Genomic DNA, 22,665 nt, shown 5'->3' with positions numbered 1-22,665 from the left:
CCAGTAATTGTTTGACAAGTTTAATAACTTTTTAATAAAAAAATATATTCAGTGACAGGATTTTAAACTTTCAGAATGAAGATATGTTGATCAACTTGTGAGGGCCGTTTGAACACACACGCTTCTCATTCAGTGCTTTCGTGGCTCCTGGACAATCTGAAGCAGTTTACCCACAGCGCCGCTTCACACTGCCATTCCTGAAATTAAAAACAAGATAAAATTAGCACAATCCACATACCTCCTGTAAGACACAGTGGTACAGGTCTGATCTCAGTCCCATATCCGCAAGCTTCATCCAACAGTCCACATTATATGAAGTGTCATCATGGATCGAATACATTTCAAGAAATTGCAACATATGCATTTACACACCGTAACCAGCATGGTTTTGGAGACCCCAGCCCGATGCCTTTCCATCATGAGCCTGAGCAATGCCTGTAGGAAAATGGTTCTGTTAGAATCAGCAAAAATAATAGACATCTGTAGGACAGCTGAGTGGCTGCTGATGGCAGAAGAGGGCCACAACAGTCAAAGACCACCCCATTTTCTTGCATGCACTTGGAGAACCCAAGACTACAAACAAGTCCAGGTCCTTAGGAAAGCATGCCATAAACTTCAAAGTCAAAGTTTGTGTGGGAAGTTACCTCAACATAAGCTTTCCTTATTCAGTCACCATTTGGTCAGGCATGAGGGTCACCTGAAAGAGCAGAACGTCAGTTTATTTTGAGAAAAAGATCCTAAAAGATTGAAGATTAAACTTTTAGAAGATGCGGCTCAGCAATATAAGGTGTCTCAATCAGACCTAATGTCAGTGAGGGCAAGTGTGTCATCACAGCCAAGACCATTTATTAAGATGCAAGTCAAAAGAAATTACCCATTTGTGGCAAGGTTTGAATCATCACCTCTTGATTTCAGCAACACCCAATACCTGTAAGAGAGGAGTTACTTTTTTTAGACATCACTTATAGGTTTAAGTAATCATTTGGCCAACACTGTAGATTAGTGTCCTTCCCCTTAATGTTGCTGGAGCAGTTACTGTCAAACTGAGCAGCGACCGTCGGTGAAAGTCTTCATCTGGGCTTCCTTTTGACCGTTCACTGCTACATGAGAGCATGAACGGCTTCGATAGGAGCCTGTTGTATAGAGAGAGCAGGATGAAGCCCTGACACATCGTACCTGCTTTTTGTAGAGACATCCATATCCAGTCAAGTCTCAGAGCGGTTACTCGCTGATCCTGTTAAGAAAAGCATGTCTACATTAAGCTAGATGAATCAGAACGATCTTATTAACCAGTCTTTAATTATGCGTTGATAAAAACGACAAGGGTAGTATTTGACCCATACACGTACGCCTTTTGTTATTCTTGGTTTTTTATAAGCACTGGATTCTTTAAATTACGCAACTCGGCCTAACTGAAGGCCTCATTGCGCCACGTTTCAGACAAGGACCGACCTAAAACACTTTAACAGAGTAGACGCCAAACCTAATCACAGATCACTACGGTGCACAACTGTTCCAGGGGATCAGCAGGGTTTGAACAGATGTATTGTGGGCAAATGCTCGCTGAACGAGCGAGAGCTTCAAGCACGTGGTTCGCACATGTTAAACCACGTACAGTGAGCTACGTTGCTAATAACCTAGCTCAGGAAGATTTTATCGAATCCCTAATATAAAACATGACCGGGTAGTTCGGTTTGACGATGAATGAAAAACAACAAAAAGATAGTTTTAATTTTAACCACCCAGACTGAGAATAGTTGGCTATGCTAGATATGGATAGCCATCTACTGCTAGCTATGCTGTTAGTAGCTTCTTAAAACGCTAGCCCGCACCTAACGTGAAACCATAAAGCGACCATTCAGGAGCAAATGGGCCATAAGGTCCAGAAAGAAGACGATACATCTCAAAATGTGACGTTTGGGCCGTAAAACAGAACGAGTGAAGGCCTTACTTACATTAAAAGACCACAGTTGCGTTTCACCCCTTGAAGGAGAAGAGGAGGAAGAGAGCGAGGGGACGGCCCGTTTCGTTTATATAAAGCGGCGCCAGGCAGCCACCCGCTGATTGGTCCCCATTGCTCACGTGGCCTACTTTGCATGACGGGATCTGTATTCGCTCACGAGTTTTATGAATGCCCGTTGTTTCTCGATTCGCCTGACACGTTAATGCAAGCGACACAACGTAGTCACACTCTGATGTGTACTATCCACAGAAAATGGACCGCATTCAGTTGTGTTTTAACGGCTAAAAGGAGAGTTAAGCAAGGCCGCAGGTGGAAATGAAGCCACTTCAGAACCACGGACAGCTGCCTGCTCCCTGCCGCTCCTCCACAGAGAGGAGCAGCAGCGGCCAGCTAGTTGCTGCTCCTCGTGCTCAGAGCTGAGTCTACCTGAAAGGATAGGCCACAATTAAAGACAGCATGGGCAAAAGCGGCGGTGAAGTTAATAGATCGTGTGCATCTATTAAAACGTCAGTTTTAATAACCATTTTGTTGTGTATGTGTGTGTTTCTCGTGGCTTATCTCTGTGCCCTTTTATAACGCGCCTGTAGTTGTAATATCGCGTTGTAACAGTGAAGCTTGTAGGTGAATGTATCACATGATTGTTGCAGTGGCTCCGTCTCTTCCTGAGCCAGAGGCAGCGGCGGCAGGAGAAGTAACAGCCGGAGCCTCATGTAAACACGGAGAGCACAGGGCTTTGTTTCACACACGCACACACACACACACACACAGACACACTCACATTCACTCCGCCGGCATCCCACCTTCTAGTCATGCCATGGATATTTTGTGGCAATACCAGTTCAGGATCATCCTTCTTGGGGATTCGACAGTGGGGAAGTCGTCGTTGTTGAAGCGCTTCACAGACGGGATTTACAGCGATGTGGCTGATCCGACCGTCGGAGTCGATTTCTATGCCAGATCCCTCGATATCGAGCCTGGGGTGAAAATAAAGCTCCAGCTCTGGGACACTGCTGGTCAGGAACGATTCAGGTACGGCGGAGAAGAAGAAATCAGGCTTACATTTTGAACTGGAAAAATACTGAAATTGGTTATAACGACCATTCTTCAACGAGATTTGACCGTAAATAATGGACGGGCCTTTGCTTAGTGTTGTGTTTAAGAGACGCGAACGTTTAATTGAAATGAAAGCCATTTCCTCTCTCATTGTGATGTAATGACGTGAGTTTGGTCAGTGGTAAAAAGGGTCAGGAGCAGATTATACGGGCCTCGATCTTATGATGTCCTGGCCTACATAAGAAAAACAGCGCAAATGGAGTCGCATCATCGCATTCATTCACGGATGACGGGCAGCCTTCTCATATTCAGGCCCCAGTTTGATTTCCCTCAGACAGCACAGTCTCCAGGGCGACACACGAGATGAAAACTACGTATTCAAATCTTTCCACCACCCTGTTGCTCGTTCTGTTTCATGTGTCCCAGCTGTCATGGACCATTTCCTTTCAAACACGGCTCTGTGTGGAGAAGCTGTTCTGCTCTTAGATCTACTTTCTCTTCAGAGGCTCGGGCTTCCGAGGGTGTTTTCCATCAGGCTTCACCTCACTTCTTTCTCAATATTCCAGCCTGTGAGAAGCTTTGTGAAATAAGCTACCATGTGCATGGACTGCATGTTGAATATATGTGGGTAAATATATGGAAGATTGTCCCGAATAGGAAACAGTCTATTCCCCAAAGGTCCTATATGTCTGCTGCCTGGTTTGTGGTTATATGATCAATTCTGCTAACTGATTTAAATCACTTTCTTAAGCAGGGAAATCAAAAGCAGCTGAATATGAAACAGCAAATCCCATTATAAGAAGAACCATTCCAGGCCCGATCTCTTAATGGGGACCTTGTGTGAACAAAATACCTTTTATATTTCATTTTATCCAGTGGGTGCGTGGTTCATATGTCGATTAAGTCAAAACAGAAACCCCTGCCTCTCTGTAGAGGAAGACTCTAGCACAGGATTGGCTGGTTTTTAGAGTAAGATTTGCATTGAGACCTGCTTTTACAAGACTTGAGACTAAACCCAGACTTGTATCGACTAACTTGAAGCTTGAGCTGGACTTTTTAACGACTGTTAGGGATTTTCATTGACTAGTCTTCACTTGGACTTGTTACATTTGACTAGAGACTTGAGCCAAACAAATTGCAACCAACTTGAGGCTTGGCTCTGACTGGTTTGACTTGGCTTGGACTTGTCTCATCTGGAAAGAGGACTTTGGCATGCTCAGATTTTGTCAGATGAGTTTGCTGTCACTGACTAATACATCATCTTTCTATCCACCAGGTCCATCACAACATCATATTACCGCAACTCTGTGGGCGGCCTGCTAGTTTTTGATCTCACCAATCGCAAAACCTTTGACCATGTGAGGGAATGGCACAAGGAAGTGAGTGAACACATCCTTCCTCACCACATGGTCTACATCCTTATTGGCCACAAGAGCGACCTAAACAAGGACCGCAAAGTGACCCGAGACGAGGCCGAGCAGCTGGCGGCAGATCTGGGCATCCGCTATGTGGAGACGTCGGCCAAGTGCAACAGCAACGTAGACCGGGCCTTTGAGCTGCTGACCAGAGACATCTATGAGCTGATGAAGATGGGGGAGATTGTCACCCGTGATGGTTGGGATGGCGTGAAGAGCGGTCTCACTGCCAAGGTCCTCTACCCGGCGGATGATGAAGAGGAACTCACTACCACATCTGCAGAAAAAGGCTGCCATTGCTAACTGAGAACTCATTGTCTGCACCCCGTCCTGTCACACTAACAGCTTGCCTCGTCTGTCAATTAGCAACAAGTCACTCAGGCTCAGCACCCTGTGATATTGTCCCCCATCACTCCTTCACCTTGTGCTTCACGCCCAGGGGGTTCCTGCACCTCCTGATATGTATCTTATAAGCAAGTGGTATCTCTGAGTTCATGTGGTGTGGCATGAATCAACCTGTTTTTGGCCTTGTGAGGTTCAAAACACACAGAAAGCATGCAGAAGAGATCAGGATCTGGTTCTGAGAGTGTAGCCGTAGTCCTTTTTATACACTGGAGAAAATGTCCTGCTGAGGATCCCACGGGTCCATATGACTCCATGAGCCATGACATACTGTGGTCTGGCATCACTCCCATCTCATATGGCACTGTTGTGGGTCTATAGCCGTCAAAATTTGTGCAATGCTTTGCCTGTAATCCTGTGTGACTGAAATATTGTAAATAATAGTGAACCCTATAGATATGAAAGCTAAAAAGTCACTTAAGCTATTTAACAGATAGTCTGAACAGACACAGTGCACTCTACAATAAGTGTCAGCATTTGAAAGCAATGTGCCATTCCTACTGTACTGCTACTGTAAGCTGTATGTGCACCTCCGCCAAATATTTCATCATTCTGTGAATACATAAATATTTTCTTTCTTAAAAAAAAAAAAAAAAAAAAAAGAGAGAGAGAGGGAGAAAGATTAATTCTAGTCGAATTGTATACATACAAGATAGGCCAGTGTTATTATGCGAGATCCAATTTAGGTATTTGTATTATAGCATTAACAGGAGTAAGACATCAAGTATACCAGAGATTTGTATCTCAGACATCAGACATAAAAAGGTCTCTACGAAGGTGTAAAGGTGTGTTTGTTTGAGAACAACAAGAAGTTTCAGTTTAACGTGCAGTTTTGCCATTCACTTGCATTCCACAAGAATAATAATCCATTCAGGCCTGAGGCAATGATGAATGCCAACTCATTAAATCCACTTGCACCCTGGATGCATTTCAGAGGCATCAGTCATTAGCAAATATAAGTCAGGAGGAAAGCAGAAAATCTGGTCTGATGATTTGTCCAACCCGAAGAGGCCAATTTAACATGGAACTGCAAAAACCAACTCAGCAGCCCAGAAAACCGCATGAGACCACAACACCCACAGTGGGTTTTGGCAAATGGCACCTTTATGCCGTGGTAGTTCCCCCTTTCGGACTGATTGGCATCACCTTTAAAGAAGAATTTGATATTTTGGGAAATAATATTGTCTGCTTTACTTCTGTGAATGAGATGAAAAGACTGGCTGAATCAGGAGGAAGTTTTTCGAGCTGAGCTTAATGGAGGGGTAGCAGGTCTCTTTGGCTGGCTGCAGTAACCGCTGCTGTCTTGGAATGTCTCGATAATGATGTCTGAGTGAAGACAATTGCTGTCCTCACTAAGTGCAGTCCATGGGACATCCTGCTTGTTACAGATGATTAATTAAAGTAGGGAAATTAAAACCACAAATATTTGTTTTGATAACTGTATTTGGATACAAATGAAAGAAAATCGATACGTTGAAGTGTTTGTAAGTGCATTTATCACATTACTTAGTCAGGGTAGCTATTTTCACCTGCTTATGGTCCTGAAACTAAGCTGGTTTCTTTTCTATTACCTAACCCTCACACCTTTAAATGGAAAGCTAATGGGTTTGTTCCCCAAAATGTATAACTGGACATTTTCTTTAAAGTTATCAACGTGTTTTTTTTTCTTAATCAGCTGACCATTAAGTGCAGGATTTGCATCCACTTTAAGTCAAATCTCAAATTGTTTACATTGCTGAAAATATTTTTCAACTACTTAATCTTGACATACTATGGACAAAACACATGACATGCACATGACTTATGCTGCTCTGATGGCAGTAATTCCCTTTAACAGGATCATTTTTACATTTCCAGAGTCTTTTGACTGCAGACCTCACTTAATCTGTTTTTATAACTAGAGTTTTTTAACTACTCACCCCACCTCACATCATCCAGTCACCTTTCACCAGCATCTCATTAAAGAAAAAATAAACAAAAACTGCTCACACGCACATTGTAACCAGCAAGAGATTATGCACTCTGCAGTTTTTACTTTGCATTCACATGATCAAGCTTACATTTTCACTTTGACTTGATAAATGCTGGATCTAGTGAATATACTGTATAGTATGTGGGGACAGCTTAGTATTTGGTAAGGAATGTATTCTATAAGATTTGCACCAACCCTTAGTTTTTTTTACTTTTCTGTACAGAATGAAATGGCTGTCTTTCTGGTAAACTACCACATGTTATAGCCAGGTGTTAAATATGCTGTGTGCGTGCTTTTTGTTTCTAGGACAATCAGCTGTTAACATTTCATGTTCATGGTAAAGATGATGACTTCATCACAGGGGTGCTATGCCTTTAAATATAGCTAAACATCCTTAAAAAAAAAAAAAAAAAAAAACACCATTTGACAGCCAATCTGACTGTGTTTAATACTACAACTACCTTCCTCACTTTGGTTTATTATATAAACAGGGTTCAATTGTATGATATTGTTTGAATGTCTGTGTTGAGACTGTTGTGAGCAAATGAGAACGAGTAACATTGTTGATCACTGCAATGAATGGCAAATTGAAAACTCAATGCATCTGAAGCATGGACTTATATTTGAAGGAGGAAACTGAAAGACAAGACGAAATACTCTGAATATTGAAGGACTCATTATTTGCGCTTATTTCTCATCAGCTCATAGCAGAAACCTATATATCCCCCAATGATAACAGATGAAAATTTAGACTACTTGCAGTTCCATTGGTAATTTTACACTGTACATAACAGTGACCAGCTGGTCATGATGGTGGCCATAACCAATCTTCAGTCCATGCCTAGCTTCTCTCTTAAATAAAACCTGAAAAGAAGTTGCTCATCATTTCTCTGTATTTGATTATTCTTTTTCTCTCTGATTGTGAGAGTTAATGATTGACACAACTATCGTATATTTCATTGACATCAGTCTGCTCTTTTCACTCTCAAAGACTCTGGACTGTAGAAATTTTCTAAATTTTAAACTGTGCTAATAATTTACTTAGTCCACTGTAATGATAAAAAAAAGCCCACCAGGCTTCCGTCCTAGGAAACATCAGCGACTGTCTGGCCTGCAGGAATGGTTCACAGCACAAAAATTGTACAGCTTCCATGGTTACATTTCACAGCTTTATTGAATAAATGTTATTTATTTTATATATTACGTAGAAAGGACTTGCTCAAATGTTGTGATTTTATTGATTGGTTAAAAAATAAATAAATAGATGTCCAATGAATGTTGTTTGTCTTTGCAGTTTTGTTTGACGTGGATTTGGTACCCTCTTCTGGCAGATTGGAGGAGGATACTCGTGACCTAGATTGTATATTTTGTTAAGTTATTTAGATGTCTAATTATGCCCAAAGAAAGAGCCACATTAGTTTAATTTTCATTTTAGGCCAATAGTGTGATATTGTTAGCATCAGGTCAGGCGGGTAAAAAATATGATACTCTGTAGCCTGCTAGTAAACTCTAGTTTGGCATAACAGTTTAAGTGTTTGATATCTGGGCAATATGAAAAAAAAAAAAAAACAAAACAAAACTCAAAATGAATTACGTATGGCCAACACTGATGGGTAATTCTGATGCTTTTTAGACTAGACATCTTTAAATTCAAATACGAAATCCTATTGACATATAACGAGTTGACGAAGTATTTTTCTCACACAATTGTATCTTTGTGAAGAGGAGAAAAATGTCTTAGCTACATCTAAAGAACAGCAAATACAAGTTAAACAAACCGATCGAACGTAAGAGCAGCCAAGACGGCAGACATCAGCTTCGTTTCTATGTATGGGCGGATTTCCGCACATCACAGGAACAGGCGACCTATGACAGCCGAGCAACGTTCGTTGGCAGGCACTTTTTGTACCCATCATGCTCTACGGCAGTCAAATCGAAACAACCAGCTCTTCTCAAATTGCCTCGATCATTCCACAGAAATATTTCAGATGCCAAGTAGTTGACGTTTTGTATAATCATACAAAGCACCCTGACATCCCTTTGGTGGTGCAGGTGAGGGCACCTCTGAGTGAGGTACCTCCGCTCTGTGACTATACTGTGGAGCGTTCAGGTGTATTGTTAAAAAGGGCTTCTGCCGTGATTGGCACAGGAGCAGCAGTATGTGCTGTTGCTCTTGCGGAATCGCTATCAAGAGATTTCGGAAGCATAATTTTTAACATAGGAGCTGCTGGTGATCACTTGTCCCGGCGCTCCGCGCTAAACTGTGTAATATAATCCATTTCTTGTGTTTTCTGAAGCACGGCACCCCGCTCACTCAGCAGGACGGGTATTATCGTGAACACAGATCTATAAGTCGCAGGGAGACTGCGAATGCGTAGCTTCAAGTTTGGCCTTTATTAAATATGTGGCAGCGCTGTTCTGTTCTGCTGCTATTGTGCTCAACGTGTTTGTAACCAATGTGTCACAAATGAGACAGCCGGTCGGGATATTTAAAACCCACGCCATCTTCCAAGTACACTGCACAAACTTGGAGGAGCGTGCTTGCTAAATGCGGGGCCGGCTCCTTGTCCGCGTGTTTAACCGGGTGCCGGACGCCAGCGGCCGGTGAGACCGGAGGGAGCCGCGGCTGCATGTTGTCCGGAGTGTGCGGGAGCGTGAAAACAAGGCGAGCGCAGATCGGCAGGAAGTCAAGACACATTGGCGAAGTGCGCATGTGCCGCGGCTCTCCGCAATCTACGGGATGCGTTTCTCTTCATAAAACGGTGAGGACAAGCCTTCTTTTTCACCCGTACGGTTTTAAATAGACATGGCGGCGATGGCAACCGCTCCCACGACACAAACGGTCGTTTTAACTGGGGGTTTTCGGGTAAATTGCGGAGAAGGCGAGAGAGAGAACGAGAGAGCGGGTGGGGGGGGGGGTTCGGCCGGCCAGGCTCGTACAGAATGGAGGGGCAACGCCGTCGCCGCGCCGTTGTTTGCTGTACGTGCCGCCGCACAGGGAGACGTCATTTTGAGGGGGAGCGGAGAGTTAAAATGCAGAGTTACGAAGGGACGTACGGTTCATAGACAAGCGGCACGTAGCCGTCACACTGTAAATGCAAAGCTTTACCCCGTTTCGGACGGTAATAGTTCACAATGTCGTCCAATTCGCGCGCGCTCACACACACACACACACACACACACACCATGTTACGCCCTAGCGTTAGCCACAATGGCTACCGCCGAGACTAGCTGTGTGTGGATCCCGACAGACAGAAACTATCGGCTTCCCGCCGTGACCGTCCCCGCACACCCAGCTGTACCAGAACAAGCGTTCCATCTTCATGTAAAGGGGTGAATTTAGCACCCATAGGCGGCCCACTAACCACGAGTTAGTATTACCCCCCCCACCCCCATCTCTCTCACCCAAAACCACCCGATATCTGCAGTTTCCATTCCCCATTCGCGGGGGGAAACCCACCCCGCTGCTGTTTCACCAGGACGTGACAGTGGGAGATTCGAAAGAGCGGGGAATCGAGCACAGTAACTCGGAGATAGCCCGCACGGAAACATGGAGGGTTCTCGCTCACTGTCGTCACGTGATAACTCCTGCTGTGCACCTCATCAAACCGTTAGCTTAATAACGACGCTTTTATAATAATTATTAATTAGCTGCTACAATTTGGAGGAGTCTAGGCTTTTCTGGGGGGAAAAAAAAAAAAAAAAAAATATATATATATATATATATATATATATATATGTCACTTTCCACCCACTTATTCATATTGAAAATGTCATACTCACAAGTGATATATATATATATGTTTTTTGTTTTTTTTACTTTTTTTTTTTTACTTTTTTACTTTTTTTTTTTTCAATTTGAACCTGTTATTGTACTACCAGTGAGCCAGCATTAACGTAAAAATTACACATTTTTGAATGAAGTTTTGTTTATTTGTTTTAATCATGGGCAGAGGGAAACATTCTACTAGCAACCAACCATTAAAAACAATTGCATTAGTGGTTTTAAAAGCTGGCCAAACTATATCATGCTTAAGACACATGTGTACACACACTGACATGTTTTGAGAGAGTTCAGTCAGATAGCCAGCTAAAATGAAGGCATTCCAATTATAGACTTTTGGCTTTTTAAACTAACCTAATTTGTCTCTCTTTTTTCTTTTTTTTTTGGTTTTGACAGTAACTGACTTGACAGGTATTTATGTCAATGAAATATACACACACACACACACACATATATGTATAAATATTATATGCTTCTTACTATACAGAACATGAAGATCTCAAAAAAACAACTGGTTTATTATCCTCTATCTTGTGCTTTCTTTGTTTCTTCCCTTTAGATGAACAAGGTCCTGGATAGCTGTTCAGTGGTGGACGCTGGCTCCCTCTGAGTCTTACCCTGAGTGCGATGGCGGCCACTGATGAGGTCACCGTGTCCATGGGGGAGGTGGTCATGGTAAAGGCTGATGGAGAGGGCGACCCCGATGACCCCAACAAGACTCAGGTCATCCTTCAGCTTCAACCAATCACCACAGGGTATGTACTGAAACAAGGCGAATGATGTTAAAGGTCAGGGTGAGGACTAATGTTAAATTCAAACTAATTTAGTGTGTAAAACGCAACTTCTGTAAGGTTGGATGGTTAGCCATTGGTTTAAGTTTTAGTATGGGGCCACAGTCATTTTATTTACTGTTGATACAATATAGATACTGCAGATGCATGGATACTCGGAGATACACAACATCCTATAGTACTTGAAAGAAATAGGAAAATGCCCAATGTTTTTTCCTTATAGAGATGAATCTGCTGAAACAGATGCAGCTGTCATGGCTGTCGAAGCACATCCAGGTGAGACGTTATCAGAATAATGTTTTTGACTACTTGAATGATTCCCTGAAATATCAATTTTGTAAATTATATGACTGCAATATTTTTTAATTATTCTGCTATTTTTTTAATGTATTTATTTTTTTTTATTTTTTTTTTCCAGGACAAACCGAAGGAGATGACATAGAGATTGGCTGTCCCATAACATGTGGTGACAGTAAAGCTGTGTTGCTAGTGAAGAAGTTTGTGTGCCCAGGAATCAATGTGAAATGTGTGAAGGTTGGTATTCTTTACAGCTATAGCCCAAAATGAAGCAAAAATGGCCACGACATAATAGGTTTTACTTTTTGTCTTCAAAGGTTCATGCATATGCAAATACATTTTGGGTGAAAATGTGTCACAGGGGATATAAGCTGCATCGTTAAAACATTAAAACTATAAAACACAACACACAAAACTAATATATAGCTGTTACCAGCGATTAACATACATAAATAATGTAAGGGAGGCCAATGAACAGTCATTCAACGGAAATTAACACATATCTGACATTAATGAGTATTTATCTCAGTGATTAAATCTATTATTTACTTAATCCAAATGATTCATTTTCTTCCAGAAAATGGCACACTGGCACAGTCAGTCAATGGAGAGTAAGTCCAGATTCTGCTTTAGACATTTTCTCTACCACTAATGCATTGTAAACTCTGAGGTAACTGACTGACTGACTTTACAACTTGTATGAGAATCAAACAGGAGAGGCCTTAAAAAGTTCACACAGAATGAACATGAAATGATAGGCCCCTTGTCAACAATTTGCCTCATTTAAAGATTGATGGTGAACTAAGCTTATGAGAAAACTCCTCTATTCACTGTTAGATTATGCTGCACAATAGTGTTGTGTGATTGATACTGAGTGGACATGATAGTGGACAAAACAGTTTAAAATATCTTTTTTTAATCTTTGGATCTATATCCTTATGTTTTTTGTGTTTTTTTTTTTTAGATGGTTGTTGCGAAGGTGTTTTGATAAGATGTTTTTGGGAATTAATATATTGTTCAGCCACCACAAATGAAATCAATATATGGGAAATGATGTGCTGACACTGAAAAACTACTTGCAGAACTAATTGCAGTAGCTCTACATGTGTCCAAGAATAACTATTGAACCACTTGAATATTTTGTCAAATTGTTACAAAGCTTTGTGCTCAGTACAGCTATGAATGTGCATGGAAAATGGCTGCCTGAGTTGTGTCTGTTCTCTTTTAAACTTAAAACATTTTGATAACTTAATGTCATGAATGAGTCACATTGAACTATTATTAGCCACCATAGCTGGTCTGGCAGCACTCTGTACTGAGTGTTGTGCCACAGATGTTCTGAGGAAAATAAAATGTTGACTCAATGTAGCAACAAGCCTGATGGAAGAAATGTGTTGAAGTGGTACAAGGGGACGTTGGCCACTGCCAGCATCGCTACATACACTGCACATATTTATTAAGCTGAAAAATAGAACTCAGTCAATCCATGCGCAATAGCACATGCGGCATTAAGCTGGACAACACCACAGGAAATGTAGAAATGAGCAATGAAAATAGTCAAGGAACAAGAAAGCAAAGTGACATTTGTTGTCAAGTGTTTTGTTCATAAAATGTGCCTGTGTAACACACAGGGACAAGGGAGCAACAAGCTCAACAGTAACAGAAGCGTGAGGACTGGAGGGGATCAAAAAAGGCCTCCACCACTAAAAATAAAAATAATAATGATCACTTACAACAAAGTGTGATAAACAGACTGACACCCCGGCCAAAAGAATTCTCTACCACCTGATGTTACCCAGCAGTACAAAACTAAAAACTATGGACACGATGGTATTACTGTGACTTTAAAATGCCACGCTACTGATATTCCCTGTTTTGCTTCTAGGTGCCTCCACCACTGTATCTTTTACATTTTAGTGAATGAAATGAAGGTAGTGACTTAACCACCACTCTCTCCACCAGTATGAAGATCAGCTGATCAGCCCCAAGCAATTTGTGCACATCTCTGGAAAAGCTACTCTGAAAGACTGGAAGAGAGCCATCAGGATGGGTGGAGTCATGCTAAGGTGAGTGAGTAAAGTGAGTTGCTCATATACACTCCACGTAATGATTAGTGATCATCACTGCCTGCAATTCACAGCAGACTCCTTGCATACACACCTGTGTTAAGTGACTCTGCAGTCACTGTAGTATTTATTGGCTCTTGCTGTGATGTCAACACAACCCCCAGGCGATCACACAGATTTTCACCTTTTTTCATTCTTTTAGTGTGTCGCATAACACAGACAATGTGTACAGACGTGGCTCCTGCCCAAGTGCTGGTACACCAGAGTCATTGTGGCTGCACTAAGAAAAGCTGTGAGCTGCAGTCATCAACTTTTAAAAACACATATTCATCAATCTTAGTGTCTCACCCAGAAGTGTTAAAAATTTTGCAGGAGCAACCTGATATAAGTGCATGTGTTTTCAGTCTGAGCTGAAAGGCAAACTTGACTGGTAGAGGAAAAAGGATCAGTTTTTATCTTGAGTTTAAAAAACAGTTTGTTTTAAAAAAAACAAAACTGTTTATTTTAGTAGAAGAGGCTAAGTCCTATGAAGGTGTGTCAGCCTGTCCTTATCCAGTGTCATTCATGATTGGATCCAACCCCCCCCAGGATCCTAAGAGCAGTGTACATATGACTGAATGAATCAAAGCTCAACAATATTTCTCCATAGGGATTTTGTTTATCATATGCACTGTATTGCCTGTTTTTGTTTTAGAGTCAACCAAATAGGCCTGTATCCAAACAGCAGAACTGACACATTGTCAGGGCTCATCATAATATCATCCACCCATCCATCTTCTACCGCTTTTCTGTTTCCAGGTTGCAGGGGGTGCTGGAGCCAATCCCAGCTCACTCTGGGCAAGGGCATCATCATATCATCTGATATCTATAATTGTCCTTGACTGAGATGTCCCCTTTTGATTATAATATCTCTGCTGTCATTTCAGACCATATTTTGCTGTTATGTTTTATGAGATGTTATGAACCTTGTTTCTGCAGTCATTACCAGATTTAGGGCTTGACAACAGAAACCGGCTTTTTGCCTTTTAGCTGTCTGTCATTTTAAACAATTTTAAAAAATACTTTGCAGAAATGTCCTCCTAGACATAAACATCTTCTGCTTGTACTGTATGGGCTTTTTATGTGAGCCTGTTCAGACTGAGTTCTTACAACCCAGCCCATTTGTGTGTCCAGGTTTTGCATGAATCAGCTGCTCCTCCTCACACAGTAGGCAACAATATGTCAGTACATGCTGCACAATGCATATATATTAAAATAAGACACATCTGATAGTTAGAATTAGAATTCTAATTTGCTGCTATTTAAATATACATGCGTTTTACAGCATTTACATTATATAGTATACCCAATGTAAATATGTCTTGCTTTTCTTTTGCAGAGGGGTTTGTTTTGTTTTGCGTGGGTTTGTATGTGTTGCTGATATCATTCTGAGTTTTCCTCTCACCAGAAAAATGATGGACTCAGGTCAGCTTGACTTCTACCAGCACAGCACGCTGTGTACCAACACGTGTCGCAGCACCAAGTTTGACCTTCTAATTAACAACACACGGTTTCCACCTGATGGTAGCAGACTTACCACACCTACGTCCTCTCAAGGTGAGACAATGGCATGGTCATGACCATATCAGATTTACACAAATCTGATAACAAACAATATTGTGATCTGTAATGTGATGCCAGTGTTAATGAGTTAGTCTATTTTTTTTTTTATATATTTTTACTAAAGACCAAAGCAGCAGCAAATATATTTCCTGAAAAATTAAGTATGCTGTGATCTTCAGAAATTAAAAAAAGAAAGAAAAATTTAAATAATGAGGAAATCAAAGCCATAGTTTGGTGTTTTTACACTTGTTGCCATGCACTGGACACTGTGCTTGAAAAACTTTTTATGAAAATAATAAAAAAAAATAAATAAAATAAAAAATTATTCAATCGTGAAATACTTCACCTTTCTTTGTGAAATTATGTGAAAAATCTTTATAGTAATCAAGTAATACATGCTATGAAAGTTGATTGCATCTGACTTTTTTTCTTTTCCTTTATTATTCAATTATTTTATTATTTACCTTGGCAGTGTTATTTTGTGCCACTCTGTTATAGGTTTTAGCCATCCTGTAAACTCTGGCCTGTTGGACTTCTCCAGTTACCTACAATAATCCTGACATTTCCAATAGAAGCTGCTACTTGCCTCCAGACTTTAATGAGGCCTGGAGGCAAAAGAAATTCAGCTCTTAACATGTTTTCCTTGTCCATGTTACTTAACGTGTTCGCCACATGCAGACAGTAACACTAACATGAATAGTCAGTCAACTTGACCAATGACACAGTAGACTTGGATAAACAGTAGATGAAAGACAGAAAATTTGACCGTGGAAGGGTTTGTTTGCTTGTTTTTTGTTTTTTTTTTGGTTGGTTGGTTTTTTGCCTTTTTTTTTTTTTTTTTTTGTGATAGGCTTGGTGATATGCCAGTTTGAACTTACAGTGTATCCTGTGTTTTTTAAAAAGGGGAGGCTTGTTTGTGTTGTTTTGTGTGCTGTACATTAGTACGTACTATGATTGGTGTATTCCCAGCGAATCTGTCAGGGTTCCCACATTGTTATATCTTATACCAGAATTGTGCAGGTGGACAATAATCTCTGTGATCTCCAGTGATCAGAGAGCTGTCAAATCATATATCTGATAGCTGCTGCCTTTGTCAACGACAGGGTAATATTAGTCTGCCTCATTTATTGTTGTTGTATTTATATATTGTTGTTACTTAGTAAATTAATTACAACTAAATGATCATCTAAATGATCCCAGTATCTCCTGTGTAATTGCAGCCCAAGTGGTTCTGGGTAATGGTGGGGCAGTGGGTGAGGACAGATCGGACGTCCTGACTGGAAAGGGAGACTGGATCTCAAGTTCGCTAGAGTCTGCAGACAAGAAAGAGTCGGCTGAGATCTCAGGTGACAGAGAGTACTCATTCCTCCTCAGAGCATCCATCTCATAGTTCATTATAGTTGTGGCAATGACTAAGCTGTGTGCTGTGTTTCCACAGAGGACACGCTAAATTTCTGGAAAGGTATTGCTGATGTGGGTTTACTGGGAGAAGTGGTGACCAACATCAGCACTGAGCTGCTGGATCTGTTGAACAGCGTGCAGCAACTTAGGGATCTGTCTGCCATACAGGACACAGGTATGCAATTACACTAATAAGCACTGGCTGCTGTGAGTGGCACCATCATAACATGGCATATGCAGAACCTAAAGGTGCATGAACTAATGGAAAGAAAGAACCGATTCAGCTGCTAGAGGAGGCTATAAGAGTATTGACTAAATGCAGCTGCATTAGTTCTTTCTTTCTGGCTGACAAAGCGACCCTGAGATTGACTGCCACACTAATCCCACATTCCTGTCTTGCAGAGGTGGCGGTGCTAAGTAACCTTGCCCAGGTGTTTGGCATGTTGGACTCGGTGAAGAAGATCCTGGAGAAGAGGAGGCAGCAGACGGATCCAAGCCATGAACAGGTCCTAAGCACACTCACCAGTGAGTACAGTGTGTCTCAACCATAGACTGTATATAAAGTGGTTGTGGACTCTGGGTCTGTGAAGTCAAGTTGAAGAAATCTTGCATTCAATAAAATCATCATTAGGAAGCTAGTGCTTCTTGCTTCGAAGTCTATGGAAAATTGTCCCTGCTTCTCACGCAATTTATTAGCCAAGTTAATGTTTCATAATGAGAATAGGGTCTCAGTCTCTAGTTTCAAGTCTTCAGTGCAACATGATGTTCATTTTTTAAATAAGGATCCCAATATAGGAAAATAGACCATAAAGCAGGGGATTAATTAGGATGGGGCTATTGTGTGAATCACACTTTATTCCACACAATTAGTGCAGAGCAGAGCAGAGCAGATCAGATCCAACCCTAAGGCCTCTTCAGCTCCACTCTCTCCTATGGATATGGTTTCTTATCTTAAAAAAAAAAACAAAAAAAACAAGATGACTGATGGCCTAATTATATACTGGAGGTTGTAGAACAGCAACTCATTAACCACTGGGTTTCCTCATGATGATTTTGACATCTGGTTTGATATTAAAAGACTCTTAAGTGTTAACTTAAAGGATAACACTTGATATTTTTTTTCTCCACAATTTTCCCAACAGTAAGTTTTCAGATAAAATAACTAACCTAATCGAATGCCTAGGCCCATATTGAAGCTGGAAGGCCAAATAATGGTTGATATGCATTAAAAAGAATTTTAAAATTAAAATTTTTAATGCAAAAGCCAGTCAATGCATTTTTGTATTAGAGAAATGGGATTATATTGTTTAGTGCCAGTTTCATTATTGCCAAGCGAGGGGGCACTGACTGATTTGAGCACAAAGTCTGTTGTAGTGATTTAGATGAGAGAATATGAAAGAAAGAATGAGTGTGTAAATCTGTAGGAGACAGAGATGACCAGATTTTTGGCAATTTGCATGAGTTGAGGAATTACTGGAAAACATTTTTCACTTGTACCAGAGATCTGGCTTGATCTGGCTTGAAAAGAACAAGATGGAAAGACAAAGCACAAAAAGCCAAGTTTGTTGGATAATGACCTCTGTCCTACCATCACTGAATTTTGAACAGTTCAGGCACAGCCAATGCTGAACACCACATAGGCAGACAGACAAATGATCATCATTATTGGTTTGAAATGGTGCTTGAAATATGTAAGCTGAATACAGCAGGTCGAGGACAGCACCTGAAGGAGTACCAAAGATAAAATGGGCAATTGGAGGAGGTGTTTGCTGTTGCAACCGTTAACATATCATCAGCATTGAGAAAACTTCTTTATATCCCTGTGTGACATTACGGTGTGATACAGATCAGATATTAAAGGGCTGTTAATTGTCTATGTGGATTCTCCTAAGGCTGACATTAATTATCCTCATAGTTGTGCCTCCTGTCTGCGGAGGTCCGTGTTCCAACTTCTTAATTCTTGCTAATTAATCATTAAATGTGATGATGATAGTGAGGTGACCTGAAACAACTTGGAAAAAGTGTGGAATTTAACATAGTGTCAATGCACGAAAGGACTGACTGAACTATAAAAGAATATGTTTTGTTGCATAAGACTTGGACTTCATCTTTGCATGTTTAAGTAACATTTACCATCGCTGATGAATATTTATATCACATACCAGCATTAGGTCATGCAAAATATAATCTAAGAAAATAAAACAAGAAAATGACTGTGAAATACCTGATTCCCTGTGTTATGCTGTTTGCTCTGCGCAGACCTGGAGGTGCAACTGGAAGAACAGAAGAAACAGCAGCAGGTGCGCACTCTGCTCTCCTGCCCACAGCCTGCCAAAAACAAAACTCCCACCAAGCGCCAGACCAAGAGGCCTCGTCTCCAGAGGCCTGGCTCCACCACCACGCTTGTGACATCGCCCGTCAACCAGCAGGCCACACTGCAGCCGCAGCAGTTTACAGTTCTTTCACCAATCTCACTGTCCTCTGTGGGTCAGCCATTCACCATGGCGGGTCTGCCAATCGCCTCTCTTGCCCAGTCCTCCAGCACGGTTACCCTGATTCCTGCAGGCTCACAGCTATTCACTCGCTACATGGTGACTGGAGACGGAAAGGCGGACACCATCACCTTGCACCCGTCCTCGGGCCTCACGTTGGTGGGCACAACAGCCATGCAGGACTCCAGCCAGTTGGGCACAGTGGTGAGCCCGGTGGAGCTGGTGCACTTGAGCCAGCAGACTGGGAGCACAGAGATGGTGCCCATAGAGGGCCAGATGGTGGATGGCACCATGCTGGTGCAGCAGGAGATGATGCAAGGCGAGGTGGACGCGAGCCAGGAGCACACGGTCATTGAGATCAACCCAGCTCCAGTGGAACAGGGGGTGGGGGTGATGGAGCTGCAGCTGACCGGGGAGTCAGGGAGAGAGAGCACTGCCATGGTTGTCCAGAGTGGGATGGAAGTGACAATGGCAGCAGAAGGGGAGGAGACCCAATGCCAAATGCAGGAGGCGCAGACTGAAGGGGTTGAGGGTCTGCAGCTGGATGCAAGCGGACAGTTGTCAGGTGTACAAATTGTAGTGATAGAAGAAAATACTCAGGAAGAAAATAAAGTGAAATGAGATGCACCTCCTCTTTTACCCAGCAGAGAAGATTTGAACTTGTACTGAGCTACCACAGACTTTGAAACTGTAAATACACCAAATTTCCAAATCCGCAAATTGACTTGGCCTAAGGCCAAGCATTAGGGTAGCCATTTTCCTTTTTTGAGTGTGTGTGTGTGTGTGTGTGTGTGTGTGCGTGTGCGTGCGTGCGTGCGTGCGTGTGCGTGTGCGTGTGTGTGTGCGTGCGCGTGCGCGTGCGCTGAGAGAGAGAGAGAGAGAGAGAGAGCGAGTATGTGCAAGTGTGAGTATGTAAAAGCTACGAGGCATCACCACCAAGACTACATTGTATGCTCCTGTTAGTTTTGTACTTGAGGGTCAGCTCAAGGTTTTGCCTTTCTAGTTTTGGCCATCATTTGTATCTGCAGTATTAACACTGTACATACTGAACTAAGTGCTGGGATCTGTCCACATTTCCGCTACTGAAAGGAAGTCAGACTTCAAGAAAGGTCATAAACAAGCCCATAGGTCAGCCAAACTTATTTCAAGGAGGAAGACGGAAATTGGTACAGTTAGAACAAAAATATCCCAGTTTGCAGACCGACTTTGCAGACTGTTGTGATTGAATTTACTGCTTTTAAGTACAATAATGGGTTTTGAGTAGCATGTTGTTTTCACTTCTAAATGACCGGCTTGAGGCCTTCCAGAATTCCAGAACAACAATTATGTAACTCATTTTGATCAGCACACAGGTTCATCAGTCTTCTACATAGATCTACTTGCTCTGTGGGCGATGCGTTAATGTTCCTCTGCATTGGACATCTCTCCAGGCTCAATGGATGTTTTCGATAAAACCAGAAAGAGATGCATTTAAAGGCTCAAACGCTGCACAACAGTCTATAGGCTTTGTGACTCTTAATGGCTTTTCAAGATCCTGGGTTTAACAGAAATGGCACCATGTTGGCACCCAGGTTCCAAAGTAATCGACTTGGACCTCCTGTCAGATGACCTATTGGGCCCCAGCAGAAGTTGTGCCAAATTCGACTTGCTGCTGAAGTCCCTCTGTGAGAGCCTCCTCCCCTGCACCAACAGAGCAGCTCAGTTCAATCAATGAGGGGCCTCAACTAATCCTAATCCTTTGCCTTACAGTCAAATTTTTTTAATTTGGTCATGATATCAGGCAGTAAATCTCTCAATATGAAATTGTTCTGTGGTGCAAAATACCTTGTACCCCTGGTTTAGATAACCGGCTAAAACATCTTGCTTGTTTACAACCTGTTATTGCTCTGCTTACAGTTATGTCCTTATCACACTTAGTTGTAAACATGTTGTGCTCCCAGGTCTTAGTAATTAACATCAGTGCATTAATCATATTTTAGTTTTTTATTTTATTTTTTAATAAAAAAAAAATAAAAACATTTAAATGATTACCGGAGCCTGGAAAATAAGGCTGGAACAAAATTCATCCTTGAGGCCTCCACAAACAACCTAAAGAAAATTGGCTATAACTGTAAAGTCAACATGCAGGGCTTTAAATGTGCTCATGATTGGTCAGTTCACACACACTCACATATTCAGTGGGGCCAGGTTGTAACTCGCAACCTGTTGATCAGACTCACTACCCATTACAGTCTTGGGGCTACTTGAGGCTGAGTTGAATTGCACTGTCTGTTGTGTCGTAGCGTGTTATCCAGGCTGTATTGTTTTTGCACTGTGTTGGACAACAGGAAGACGTTTGCAACATGTCTTTACAAATCAGTGGTTTATTTACTGCCTGATTCAATTCACAAAACTATTGCTTTTTCTCCTCAGCGCCATAGGTAGTGTAAGCTACAGGTTGTTTAAGTCAATATATAAAAGAACATATATATATATACTTACCGTCAAAGTGGTATGCCTGTTTTTTACACTTGTAAAAGGTAGTGTCATATTTATTGGTTTTCCTTCTGGCCTTCTGTTTAAGGTGCAGACCTGGATAAATGTATGCTCTTGGCTTTAGCTCACATCACGACAAAACCTGTTCAAGACTTGTGCATTTCCAATAATTTAATTTAATAAATGAGGGTATTTGCATACTGACTTTGTAATGTGTTTTAATATCAGATTAAAACTGGAAAAAAAAAAGGAAGTGTGAGCGGTTGTATTGTTTTCGACCACCAGAGTGCGCTGTGAGCTCACCCCCCTACGGCCTGAAACTGGAGCTGCAAGGTCACAGCTGCATTAGTAGATGGAGGAAAGAGGTGTGCTGCTGTAATCTCTGACTTCTCCATGTGTCAAGTTTATTCCAGTGTATGGTGTAGTTTGCACTGTCACGGGTGCTATACATGATGAGCAGGCTGCTGGCAGCTGAGCAGTGCTGACAGGGCACCAGGGCTCTTATTACAGCCCTCTCGTCTTCTAACCCTGTATGACCCCAGACAGACTGTGTTAGGAAAAGGAATGAGGATTTGGTATATATAAGCCCATAAATAGGGCAGCACGGTGTTGTGGTTAGTCACCCCAAAATAAAAAGGTTTCGGTTCCTGGCTTGGGTCCTTTCTGTGCAGAGTTTCCATGTTCTCCCCGTGTCTGCGTGGGTTTCCTCCCACCGTCCAAAGACATGCATGTCTAGGTTAACTGGGGACTTTATATTGACCGTAAGTATGAATGTGAGGTGTGTTGGCCCTGTGATGGACTGGAGACCTGTCCAGGGTGCACCCTGCCTTCACCCAGTGTGAGCTGGGATTGGCTCCAGCAGCCCCATGACCCGGAAACGGATAAAGCGGTTGAAGATGATGAAAGCCCATGAACAGCCACGCGCACAAACTTCAAGGCAAAAAAAGATGTG

At 41.9% G+C, this 22,665-nt stretch overlaps 2 protein-coding genes, 1 long non-coding RNA gene and 4 other non-coding genes across 9 annotated transcripts; 3 read left to right on the top strand and 4 right to left on the bottom strand.

The window, feature by feature from the left end:
• Window positions 1–7: 7 nt before the first annotated feature.
• On the bottom strand, window positions 8–2,024 carry LOC115050780 (uncharacterized). The gene is made up of 6 exons (XR_003841229.1): window positions 1,956–2,024; window positions 1,177–1,234; window positions 875–928; window positions 645–697; window positions 373–435; window positions 8–197 (listed from the first exon to the last, which is right to left on the bottom strand). It is a non-coding gene; the product is annotated as an uncharacterized LOC115050780 (long non-coding RNA).
• Window positions 263–335, bottom strand: LOC115051553 (small nucleolar RNA SNORD99). The gene has a single exon (XR_003841286.1). It is a non-coding gene; the product is annotated as a small nucleolar RNA SNORD99 (small nucleolar RNA).
• On the bottom strand, window positions 479–609 carry LOC115051547 (small nucleolar RNA SNORA44). Its single transcript, XR_003841281.1, has one exon. It is a non-coding gene; the product is annotated as a small nucleolar RNA SNORA44 (small nucleolar RNA).
• Window positions 1,001–1,137, bottom strand: LOC115051554 (small nucleolar RNA SNORA16B/SNORA16A family). Its single transcript, XR_003841288.1, has one exon. It is a non-coding gene; the product is annotated as a small nucleolar RNA SNORA16B/SNORA16A family (small nucleolar RNA).
• Window positions 2,025–2,716: 692 nt separating the features above from the next.
• Window positions 2,717–5,361, top strand: rab42a (RAB42, member RAS oncogene family a). The gene is made up of 2 exons (XM_029514432.1): window positions 2,717–2,992; window positions 4,293–5,361. Exons 1-2 carry the CDS (start codon window positions 2,778–2,780, stop codon window positions 4,732–4,734), a joined length of 657 nt encoding a protein of 218 aa, XP_029370292.1. The 5' UTR covers window positions 2,717–2,777; the 3' UTR covers window positions 4,735–5,361.
• A 3,564-nt stretch (window positions 5,362–8,925) lies between these two features.
• On the top strand, window positions 8,926–9,059 carry LOC115051551 (U11 spliceosomal RNA). The gene has a single exon (XR_003841284.1). It is a non-coding gene; the product is annotated as a U11 spliceosomal RNA (small nuclear RNA).
• Window positions 9,060–9,501: 442 nt separating this feature from the next.
• Window positions 9,502–21,947, top strand: gmeb1 (glucocorticoid modulatory element binding protein 1). 3 transcript variants are annotated; one of them, XM_029514754.1, is made up of 11 exons: window positions 9,511–9,567; window positions 10,986–11,000; window positions 11,149–11,344; window positions 11,604–11,656; window positions 11,799–11,914; window positions 13,640–13,743; window positions 15,191–15,339; window positions 16,566–16,691; window positions 16,784–16,921; window positions 17,149–17,271; window positions 19,006–21,947. In XM_029514754.1, the coding sequence occupies exons 3-11, from the start codon at window positions 11,217–11,219 to the stop codon at window positions 19,857–19,859; spliced, it is 1,791 nt and encodes a 596-aa protein (XP_029370614.1). In that variant the 5' UTR covers window positions 9,511–9,567; window positions 10,986–11,000; window positions 11,149–11,216; the 3' UTR covers window positions 19,860–21,947. The 3 variants fall into 3 exon arrangements, with proteins under 3 accessions (XP_029370616.1, XP_029370614.1, XP_029370615.1); XM_029514756.1 differs by lacking the exon at window positions 10,986–11,000 and having other exon boundaries at window positions 9,502–9,567; XM_029514755.1 differs by lacking the exon at window positions 9,511–9,567 and having other exon boundaries at window positions 10,676–11,000.
• Window positions 21,948–22,665: the final 718 nt, after the last annotated feature.

Source organism: Echeneis naucrates, chromosome 11 (assembly GCF_900963305.1).
Source record: "Echeneis naucrates chromosome 11, fEcheNa1.1, whole genome shotgun sequence".
NCBI lineage: Eukaryota > Metazoa > Chordata > Actinopteri > Carangiformes > Echeneidae > Echeneis > Echeneis naucrates.
The sequence above is the reverse complement of the archived record's forward strand: the minus strand, read 5'-3'. Positions and strand labels throughout refer to the sequence as shown.